We start from the raw sequence: 12,064 nt of genomic DNA, 5'->3' as shown, positions 1-12,064 counted from the left end.
TTTATGCAAGATAAAATATATCAAACATTTTCTTTTGGAGGAAAAGGGTAACCTTTTAGGCCTTTTCATGTTATAATCACAAACACACCCTTCATTTTTCTATTTCACTCATATAACTTTTTCAAAAAGCCTTTCCTGAGAAATATTTCTTAAAATCTTGTTAAAAAGTAATCAGATTCTTCTATTTATTCTGCTATTTATTCACCTTTTAAATGTTAGGCTTTAGGTTTTAGGACTGGTTTCAATTATTTTCCTATTTATGAAAAGCTACAAACCCATGAGTTCTTCAGTCCCAAGGGCTAATGATATTTTTCTTTCCAGTTTTTCTGCCCCTATTTAAATAGCCAGAAGTGAATTTTACAAACAATGTGGAATGCATTGTTAAAGCTAAAAATTGCTTTGCTTTAAGTTAGAAAACATCCCATTCTGGATCTCATACCAAGGGGAAACATTTCCTCTCAGGGCCAACGCCCACGTGCCTTCAGATGTATATGTAAGCCAGAGTCCAACCAACAGGACCCCTGGTGGGGGGCGGTCTGGATTGCTTCCCGCGGTCAGTGTGACCAACAGGGAAGTCCTCCCACGGAAAACCCACACCAGGAGGGCTTTTACTGTGTGTGTGTGTGTGTGTGTGTGTGTGTGTGTGTGTGTAAGTGTGTCTTGAGTCCCATCCAGGGCTAGGCTCGGGCAAGCCAGCATCAAAAGGCGCTGGTCCTGGGTGTGAAAATCTATCCTTCCAGAATTTTTTTTTTTTTTTTTTTTTTTTTTTTTATCATCAGGGCTCCTGGAGCGCAGACGGTCGCTCCTCACACTGGTTATTGGCCCCAGGTCCTGGGGACAGCAACGGAGGAAGTGAGGTTTCCCCCCTTCCCTGCACTACCTCTTCCATTCTACGGGCCCAGAGCGCCTCCCAGCCCTGACCTCGAAACCCGGCCGGGTGGGAAGGCGCCCGGGCCGCTCACCACTGGATGATGCCGCCGTGCACGCCCCGGGTGCCCACGCCGCCCGACGGGGAGGCTGGCACATCCTCGGCCATGGCGCAGACCCGCGCCCGCCGCACTCAGGCAGGGAGCGGGCGGCGGCGCTGCACCCGTCGGGCCGCCGCCGCTCCTCGGTGTTTACTTTAGAGCGGGGCGCGCGGCGGGCGCGGGGGCCGGAGACGAGACAGAGAGGCTGGAGAACCCTGGCGCGCGGCGGAGGCTCGTCGGTCACGCGCTGCCGCCAGCTGCGAGGGTTGGTTGGGGGCGGGCGGGGTCAAAAGATCGAAAGACAGAAATACAGAAGGCGCTCTTCTCACCTTGCTGCCAATCCATCAAACAAAGGAGGAAGCAATAAAGAAAAATCAGTGTATAAGTTTCAAACCAGGTCGCGGTGTTTGACTAGCAGTGGTCTTCAACCCTGCCCGCACTTTGGAATTACGTGGAGTTTTGAAAAATATTGACGCCCTAGCGCCAACACCAGAGGTTCCGATGTAATTGGTCTGGGGATGGGAGGGGCCTGCGCAAACCGGCTTTTACAAACTCCCCAGGAGTTTAGTGATGCTAGAGTGCACCCAGGGCTGAGAACCACTCGTCCTGAGTTTTGAGGGGAGCGGGCATCAGGACTTTTGAGAGGACGACCCCAGGTTACTCTAGTGGTAGCTCCTGTTGGGAATTGCTTGGAGTGATCCCCCAAACCTGCAGCCAGATGTTGGGAGTCTTTGCCCTCAAGAGCAATATGTTCACGTCGGTGCTGCACGATGTTTAACTGCTTACTCTCTCCCAACCTCGCTTCTCTTATCAGGGATTGTGTGATTATTGTAAGTATTAAGTGAGCTAATAAATGCAGGGCGTGTTGCATGAAGAAGAGCTCAGTCAGGCAACCGTTACTTTGGCTGCTGACTGCTTATAAGTTCTCTCATAAGGATTTCTTCATCTAGACTAAAAATACACTTGACAACTCAACAACAGCAACAACAAAACAGCCCAGTTAAAAAATGGGCAAAGGGGTGCCTGGGTGGCTCAGTCGGTTAAGCGTGACTTCAGCTCAGGTCATGAGCTCAGTTCGATCCCCAAGTTGGGTTCTGTGTGTTGACAGGTCAGAGCCTGGAGCCTGCTTTAGATTCTGTGCCTCCCTCTCTCTCCCTGCCCCTTCCCGGCTTGTGCTCTGTCAATTTCTCTCTCTCTCTCTCTCTCTCAAAATTAAATAAACATTAAAAAAAATTTTTTTAAATGGGTAAAGGACTTGAATATTTTCACCAAAAGAAGACATACAAATGACTTCATCATACAATGACATACAACATGGAAAGAGGTTAAATATCATTGGCCTTGAAGGAAATGCAAATCAAAATCATAATGAAACATCACTCCACATGCATTGGGATTGCTATTATTAAAAAGAAGAAATAAAAAAAATAATTGTTGATGAAGATGTGAAGAAAGTGGAACCATGTTCTCTTGCTGGTGGGAATGCAAAATGGTGCAGCTACTATAAAAACAGGTGGTTTCTTAAAAAATTAAAAATAGAATTAACATATGACCCATCATTCCACTTCTTGGGTATGTACTGTTTGGGAGGAAAAATTTTCCTTCATCCTTCAAAGATTCTTATGGCCATCCTAAGAATTAAATTTACATCAGGCAGATTAACAGGAGAAAAACAAATTTAATTTTGTATGTATGAGAACCCCACATATATAAGAGGTGTATAGACAGAAAGGTAAAATGAGGTATACATGCCATCCTGAGCTGAGGAATGGATAGCGTCCTGGGGCATGACAGGGGAACAGGGCAATTCATAGGACAATAAGAAAAAGGGCAAATGTTTGGTAATTAGATGTTTGCCCTGCCATACTGATGGGTCACACAGATAAAATTTATCTCTGTAGTAACTTTACTCTGGGAAATATCCCAATTTAGATTCTTCTAGGTGGTTAAGGGAGGAGCAAAAGTTTCTCTTGAGCCCACAGGGTCTCAATTGCCTTTAGCTCAAAACAGTCCACATGCTAAAGTGGCACATTCTGGGGAGACTTGATCTGAATTCCTTCAGTGTCCAAAAGGACTGAAAGCAGGGACCTGAACATATATTTGTAATTTGTACCCTCATTCATAGCGGTATTATTCACAATAGCCAACTGGTAGAAGCAACCCAAATGTCCATCAATGGATGAATGAATACACAAAATGTGATATTTACATACTATGGAATATTAGCCCTAAAAAAGAGTGGAACTCTATTACATGCTACAACATGGGTGAACCTTGAACCTTGAAGACATTATGCTAAATGAAATAAGTTAGCCACAAAAGGATTATTACACTTATATGAGGTACCTAGTATAGTGAAACTCATAGAGACAGAAAGAATGGTGGTTACCAGAGGAGAAATAGGGAGACACTGTTTAATGAGTATAAAGTTTCAGTATGGGATTAGGGAAAAGTTCTAGAGCTTAATAATGATAATAGTTGCACAATGTAAATTATTAATGCCACTGAATTGTAATCTTAAAACTGGTTAAAATGGTAAATTTTGTGTTATACATATTTTACCATAATTTAAAAAATCTTCCTCAAAAAAAGACACCCCCCCACCCCAACACCACATGAATACATTTTGGAAGCAGGGCAGAGATTCACTCAACAAACAGCAATGACTGTCTTCTGTGTGACAGCACTTGAAAGTAGTTGTTCGGATATATTGGAGGTCTCCAGGGCCAGCACTCTCCCTCTAGTGGGACACCATCATCAGGTACCAGGAATAAGTTTCCAAAAGGAGTTCTAGAGGAGAGATCACAGGACATTCATTAAAAAGATCCTGAGCTTTGAGGTTTGGCCAGGTCACTGGAGCCAACCCCAGATGGCAGCTGGCTTCCCTTTGGGGAGCTGCACCAGGAATCAGCCTGGATCTTGAAATTTGGGGAGGGTATTTGTCTGGTGTAGGGGGTGGGGTGGGCAGTAAAGTGGTAAGGATTTATGATCAATAAGTGATGGAGGCTGATGTTTGCCCTGTTTATCTTCTCAGCTGAGTTTCCCTGTTTAGGGCTGGCTGCTTTAAAAAGCCATCTAGTAGACAGGTGCCTGGGTGACTCAGTCAGTTAGGCGTCCCACTCTTGATTTTAGCTCAGGTCATAAGGTTTGTGAGTTTGAGTACCGTATCAGGCTTTGTGCTGACAGTGTGAAGCCTGCTTGGGATTCTTTCTTTGTCCTTCCCCCACTCATGTGCACACATGCTCTCTCTGTCTCTCTCTCTCTCTGTTTCTCTCTCCCTCTCTCTCAAAATAGATAAATTAAAAAAAAAAAAAAGGCCATCCAGTAGAGGACAGATGACACCACATTAACCCCCTCAGGCCAGGAGTCAACAGCATGTAGAGAGACTCCTTCATGACCTGGCAAAGAAGGAGGCCAACTGTGTGGGTAAGAAGTGGGTTGGCAGCAGCTGGTCTCAAGTAGTGCCAGGAGACTCCACGTAACAGGGAAAGCTGAATGGTAACTGTGATGAAGGACTAGCAGGAGGAAAGAAGAAACAACCAGGTGACATGGTATAAAAGGTTCTCCAAGGAAGCCCTCTTGAGTTCAGCTCTTTCTTTCTGGTTGTGTCCAGAGAAGTGGTCGGTGTCTCAGGACCTTGGGTGGGAGCTCTGCCAGGCTGCTTCATCCGTTTTGCTTTGGCCTGAGTGCTCACATCCTGGGCTTCCTGCATTGGGACAGGTCCTTCTCAGTGACCTATGGAAGCTGAGAACATGGCTCCCTCCATTCTTTGTGTCGGTCCTGCAGCCACCCAAGGAACTTCCTAAGATGCCCACCCATTTCCATAGAGACTGGAAATAACCAAGAGAGAGCCTACTGTTATTAGGCTCAACTTGTTAGGGCCAAATTGAGGTCTTATTATGTCACTGATGATTACGTGATATTTGCATGTTAACTTTGCTCCAGTCAGTACTAGGCATTGGAACAGATCTTGGAAATACAGTGGGACACCATGATCCTCTGGTTGACCAGTGGTCTCTTTGCTGTTTACTACATCAAATATTAGATGCAGCGAAATCCAAACATTACTTTGTCTTGCTCCAGAGCTGTTGAGGCCAGTTGGTTGGAGGCCATGGGGTCAATTTCATACCTTCCTCCCAAAGGACCAGTTAATTTCATCTATGACAGGTGACAGCTGGTGTCCCTAGTTTGACCAGCCCTCATACAGATGAAGACTCTGAGTAGTTACATGCTAATACAAAAACATTCTTGGATTTATTCACAGTGTATGCCTTCCTAACGTGCTAAATGTGCAAAAGACATTTGCTCTGCATATGACTCTTTTACTAACAGCATAATTAAGGCTTTTGTTTGGGTTGAGCATATAGCCACATAGACTGCTAAGTAGAATTAGGTCTAAAATTCATTTTATTTTGGGGGCGCCTGGGTGGCTTAGTCGGTTAAGTGTCTGACTTCAGCTCAGGTCATGATCTCATTTTGTGGGTTCAAGTCCCGCATTGGGCTCTGTACTGACAGCTTGGAGCCTGGAGCCTGCTTTGGATTCTGTGTCTCCCTCTCTCTCTGCCCCTCCCCTGCTCATGCTCTCTCTCTCTCTCAAAAATAAATAAACATTAAAAAAAAAAACAAAATTCATTTTATTTTCAAAGAATGTTTAATTGCAACTGACATAACAAAAAATTTCCTTTTATGGCACTCACTGATGAGATAGCCAGACCCATGTATATGCTCTCTTGTATCTGAAAAATCCAGTCTCCCTCTAACTCAGGTTCACCATCTGACCATTAGTGTCCTATACTATTACAGAGAAAAGAAAGCTTAAAGTTAATATCAAACAGAATTCCAATTCCTCATGTCACATTTTTATATACTACAAGCTTTTTCTCCCTCTGCCATTGAATATATCTCTTTTAGTTGAACAGTGACTTCTTTTGCCTAGTTCAGTCTAATTGGTTTCTAGATTATCCAATTAGTCTCATTTTACCTTCTAAAAGGGCACCAGCTGTGACTTATCCTTGCACAAAACCATCTCTAATCTGGGGTGCTTAATTTCATTCAATCCTTACAATTATTCACTTTCTGTGGATGTACCAGGTGTGTTCAGGCAATAGATGTATTTTTGAATAAATCTAATGAGTATAATGCATTTGGTCAAGAATGTAGAATGTAGTTAGCATCTGCACGGAGAAAGCATTACAGAGAACTGTATGTTTCATTTTCATCTGGGGAAGAGACTTTCTAAGATCATTGGGCTCTAAACCAATAAGTCGTGAAGACTTCAAACTATACTGGAGCAAAGCAATCTCATTGGAGAGATTCCAAATTGCTATTACATGTTAAAATTTTCATTGGTCTAGATTCGCCTTCTGAGTGTCTGGTTCATGTGCTAGTTGAAATTGATCGTGTACACCACATTCACAGACATGAGGATGATGAGAAAGAAAATCCAAATCTACACAAAGCATATCTCTGCTATTTCTTGATCTGAAATCCATGATTTGGAGCACTTTGGAGACATACTGTTTCTGTAGAGGTTAGTTTCTACAGACTCACAGTTTTTTTTCTCCCTGCTTTTGCACAGGTCACGTGAAAGTTGGCCACAAGTGGTGTTACAAACAGTATTATCTGCAGAGGAACTCAGAGAATGCATAGAATGAAAGGGAACAGCCTTCATGCATCACAGAATGCTTGTAAATAATTTGTAGAGGAATACATTTGAACTCTTACTACATTAAAAGTGGGATTGTTTTCTGAAGTCTGATAGAAAACCAAGCAAAAACAAAGTGAAAGTGGTTTCACTTGCAAAAGAACAGTAGGAATTAAATAAGTCATCCTATTAGCGCTGTCACATAACCTCAAAAGGCACTTGTTCAAATCATGAGTGTGTGCAAAATCATAAATCACACCCTAATTTGTTTAATAATTTTCTGAGAGAATGAGCAAAGGCACACTAATGCAATTAGTTTGGGTTTGTGTGAATGCTATTTTAAAGGTTTTTATGAGCATGGAGGAATTATTTTTAAAAGCAGGGCTTTTTCCTTTTTTAATTTTTATTTTTTAATATGAAATTTATTGTCAAATTGGTTTCCATACAACACCCAGTGCTCATCCCAACAGGTGCCCTCCTCAATGCCCATCACCCACTTTCCCCTCCCTCCCACCCCCATCAACCCTCAGTTTATTCTCAGTTTTTAAGAGTCTCTTATGGTTTGGCTCCCTCCCTCTCTAACTGTTTTTTCCCTTCCCCTCTCCCATGGTCTTCTGTTAAGTTTCTCAGGACCCACTTAAGAGTGAAAACATATGGTATCTTTTTCTGTATGACTTATTTCACTGAGCATAACACTCTCCAGTTCCATCCACATTGCTACAAAAGGCCATATTTAATTTTTTCGTATTGCCAAGTAGTATTCCATTGTGTATATAAACCACAATTTCTTTATCCATTCATCAGTTGATGGACATTTAGTCTCTTTCCATAATTTGGCTATTGTTGAAAGTGCTGCTATCGGGGTACAAGTGCCCCTATGCATCAGCACTCCTGTATCCCTTGGGTAAATTCCTAGCAAAGGCATCAAAATTGGCAAAGATGAAGTTAAGCTTTCACTTTTTGCAGATGACATGATATTATACATGGAAAACCTGATCGACTCCACCAAAAGTCTGCTAGAACTGATACATGAATTCAGCAAAGTCTCAGGATACAAAATCAATGTACAGAAATCAGTTGCATTATTATACTAATAATGAAACAACAGAAAGACAAATAAAGAAACTGATCCCATTCACAATTGCACCAAGAAGCATAAAATACCTAGGAATAAACCTAACCAAAGATGTAAAAGATCTGTATGCTGAAAACTATAGAAAGCTTACGAAGCAAATTGAAAAAGATACAAAGAAATGGAAAAACATTCCATGCTCATGGATTGAAAGAATAAATATTGTTAAAATGTCAATACTACCCAAAGCAGTCTACGCATTCAATGCAATCCCAATCAAAATTGCACCAGCATTCTTCTCAAAGCTAGAACAAGCAATCCTAAAATTTGTATGGAACCACAAAAGACCCCAAATAGCCAAAGTAATATTGAAGAAGAAGACCAAAGTGGGAGGCATCACAATCCCAGACTTTATCATCAAGACAGCATGGTATTGGCACAAAAACAGACACATAGACAAATGGAATAGAATAGAGACTCCAGAATTGGACCCACAAAAGTATGGCCAACTAATCTTTGACAGAGCAGGAAAGAATATCCAATGGAAAAAAAACAGTCTCTTTAACAAATGGTGCTGGGAGAACTGGACAGCAACATACAGAAGAATGAAACTAGACCACTTTCTTACACCATTCACAAAAATAAACTCAAAATGGATAAAGGACCTGAATGTGAGACAGGAAACCATCAAAACCCTAGAGAAGAAAGCAGGAAAAAACCTCTGGCCTCAGCTGCAGCAATTTCTTACTTGACACATCTCCAAAGGCAAGAGAATTAAAAGCAAAAATGAACTATTGGGACCTCATGAAGATAAAAAGCTTCTGCACAGCAAAGGAAACAATCAACAAAACTAAAAGGCAACCGACGGAATGGGAAAAGATATTTGCAAATGACATATCAGACAAAGGGCTAAGTATCCAAAATCTATAAAGAGCTCACCAAACTCCACACCCGAAAGACAAATAATCCAGTGAAGAAATGGGCAGAAAACATGAATAGACACTTCTCTAAAGAAGACATCCAGATGGCCAACAGGCACATGAAAAGGTGCTCAACGTCGCTCCTCATCAGGGAAATACAAATCAAAACCACACTGAGATGTCACCTCACGCCAGTTAGACTGGCTAAAATGAACAAATCAGGAGACTATAGATGCTGGAGAGGATGTGAAGAAACAGGAACCCTCTTGCACTGTTGGTGGGAATGCAAACTGGTGCAGCCACTCTGGAAAACTGTGGAGGTTCCTCAAAAAATTAAAAATAGATCTACCCTATGACCCAGCAAAAGCACTGCTAGGGATTTATAAGCAGTTTTAGGGGCACCTGGGTAGCTCAGTATGTTGAGTGTCCAACTTTGGCTTGGGTCATGATCTCATGGTTTGTGAGTTCGAGCAAGCTTAACCACTCCACTGGGGGAAGTCTAAGTGGCAGCTTCCTTGGTTGCAAAATGGGCAGTAAAGTAACTACTGCCAAGTGTAGCTGTGAGACAAAAAAAAAGCTGATAAAGCATTTAAGCACAGTGCCTGGCACATAGTACGTGCTCAGTAAACTTTTGACTTGCCTATTTTACAACTTTTATTGAAAAGAAATAGTTAAAATGATGTCAGTTATTTTGAAATTTTTGGTATGGTGATAGTATTATGGTTATGTTTGTAAAGAGAATTCATCCATTCTAGAGATACACATTCAAGTATTTACAGATGAAATGAGAGGATGTCTGAGATTTTCTTCAAAATAAACCAGCTGGCAGGGGTGGGGAGGAAAAGAGGGAAGGATAGAGGATATGAGATTGGCAGGTACTGATGACTGCTGATGCCAGGCCATGAGTTCATTATACTTTGCTTTCCACCGTCATGTGTTGAAAATTGAAATTATATATATATATATATATATATATATATTTAGCTTTTCATTATATATATATATATATATTTAGCTTTTCATTATATATATATGTGAAGCTGTATTATATATCTATATATATATGAAGCATATATCTATATATATATGAAGCGTATATCTATATCTATATCTATATCTATATCTATATCTATCTATATATATGAAACTGTATTCCAGGGGATGATGCATAAAAGACATTTATACACATATAGACATACACACACACTTGTTTCAGATTTTCCTAAAACCCTCTTCAACATGTAGAATATCCAAACATAGTATGTTATTAACAGTATAATTAACATTAGTATTTTTTCAATATGCAATTATTAGGACTCTGGTTTAGCATTCTGCAGAACACTCTGGCAACTAAGTGTTCTGCATGCACATACAAAAAATTCTTCTTTGAAAACTCCCAAATACTATACATCTGTCTTGGTGATTTGCAGATGTATTATATTAAAGGACCTGAGAGGTCCTGCAGTAGATAAGCCTGTTTATCATTTAACTTAATGTCTGCATGTTTAATTATCTAAAGATTCCCACCTCCTCCCCATTTATTTGTCTGTTTTTACATAACACTGATTACCATTGATAAACATCTTGAAGGATAAGGGGGTCCCATGGAACTCAGTTTGGGAAACACTGGTATGAGCTACATCACAGAATAAGTCAGATCTTGTGGGCTGTCCAGGAAGTGTAGGATGCTGTTAAACAAAATGTTTTTTAGAGGTTTAGCAAAAAGGAAGCTTAGTGTCCTTGTCTCATGCTTCCTTTGTCTACTTTTCTTCTTTCTACTCTCCTTCCCCATGGCCCCAAACCACCAGCTGCCACATACCCAGAGAAGAGAAAGAGGTGGCCTTGTGAATGAATCTCACTCACCTCTCCCACAGGAGCAGCGTCTCTGACTATAGTGTGAAAGGGAGGCTAGAGAAAGAGTTCGGGTTCCTTGGGGCTCTGGATGGAGTCTCAGCTCCCACTCTTCCCTCCCATAATTACATATAACTTGGGCCTTCTTATGGCAAGCAAGATTTAAGTCAGAGTTTGGTTCTATCCAAGGAGAGATAGCATAGGAAATTAAAAATACATATATAGTTATGTTTTATACATTTAGCATTCTGCTATGATGCAAATGAATTTTCTCTGATTTTCCTCTTAGCTAGCACTTGAATTCATGTTTTAGCTGTGCATTGGAAAGCACGATGAAAACTGAATAGACTGATAAGTTTGGGATTTCTTTGCTCTGGAAGTTTTATAAAAATAATAACAATAAAAAGAGTGTGATCATAACTGCTCAAGAAATATGCTGAGAGTCACAGAATGTTGATTGACAGACTCACTTTTTACTTATCTGCCCACCACACAATTAGCCACTTTCCCTTCCTGATCCTTCTGCAGCCCAGCCAAACACTGGCACACACCTTCCTCCTCATCCTTTACTCTATGACTAGCCCCAGTGCCTCTGAGATCCTGGAGTCCTCTGCCCTTCCCTTCTGATCCCCTCCACTGTATCTTTCTCTAGTCTTCCTTTCTTTCTGTCTCTTGACATGTGGAGGTCTGGGGAGACCAAGCAAACCTTGTGCCAGTAATGAACATTATGACACTAAGAATGCTAATACTTTCCACAATGTTCCTTAACACAATTGTTGTTACCATTACACCACATTTGCTCCTAAAACTCATAAAACACTGTCATGTCCACCCATTTATGGAGTATTTTTATTGTTTTGTAGGTAAAAAAAATTCCTTAGAAATTAAACAATTTGCTCAAGATTGTACAGTTGCAATTTGTATTGCAACTAAATTTGTGATCCGTCTAAACTTTTGCTATCATTCACATTTTGGTCAGTCCTCTGGATCCTCAGTTTCTCAAAACTGACTGCAGTGATATAACCGCACACCTGAGGATTTTTCTTCTCTATGGGTGTACACCTATAGTTCAGATATTCGTACAGAAATTATGTAGATTTGAATGTCTGAACTTGCAGTTCCTTGAGAAGCTGCCCATCTATGTATCTTAGTGCCTTTGCACCACCTACTCTTTCTGCCTGAAGCCTCTAGACTTCCTCTCATCTTCTCCTGGCTAACTTCTGTCCAGCCTACTTCAGGGTCATCTCTCCTTGTCCTGGAAGCTTTCCCAGGCCCCTCTATTTCATCCCATTTAAATGCGGGGTTCCCCAGGGCCCTCCTATACCCCTGAGCTCAATTCTATCACAGCATTGCTCATGCTGGGCTCTACCACTCTGTGTGCCCAGCTGTCCTTCCTCTATATGGTGAGTTCCTTAAGGTAGGGACTGACTAGCGTAATGCTGGACAGATACTGGTAGGTGCTAAGTAAATGTTTGTTGAATGGCTTAAGTAATGAGAAATGTCTCCTGAGAAAGATGATAGGAACTTGAGTTTTGTGTTTCTTAAAAGGACCATTTCTTGCATTGTTTGTTTTAGCATATTTTCTATTTCATAAGGTAGGGGTGGTGTT

General features: G+C 41.2%; 1 protein-coding gene across 16 annotated transcripts in view; it reads right to left on the bottom strand.

Annotated features, from left to right (window-relative positions):
* The window catches only part of RFX8 (regulatory factor X8), a 254,901-nt gene that overhangs the window by 63,031 nt on the left and 179,806 nt on the right, over positions 1-12,064 (bottom strand). For 2 of the 16 annotated variants that reach the window (XM_042981145.1, XM_042981160.1), the window contains exon 1: positions 963-1,115. The exons of 13 other annotated variants lie outside the window; for them this stretch is intronic. In XM_042981145.1, the coding sequence (XP_042837079.1) occupies positions 963-1,036 (74 nt within the window). In that variant the 5' untranslated portion in view covers positions 1,037-1,115. Of the gene's footprint in view, positions 1-962; positions 1,116-12,064 lie in introns of those variants that run through there. One more of the 16 variants, XM_042981146.1, reaches the window with a different exon arrangement.

The sequence above is a fragment of the Panthera tigris genome, chromosome A3, assembly GCF_018350195.1.
Source record: "Panthera tigris isolate Pti1 chromosome A3, P.tigris_Pti1_mat1.1, whole genome shotgun sequence".
Classification (NCBI taxonomy): Eukaryota; Metazoa; Chordata; class Mammalia; order Carnivora; family Felidae; genus Panthera; species Panthera tigris.
Note: the sequence above shows the minus strand (reverse complement) of the source record. Positions and strands in the feature narration are given on the sequence as shown.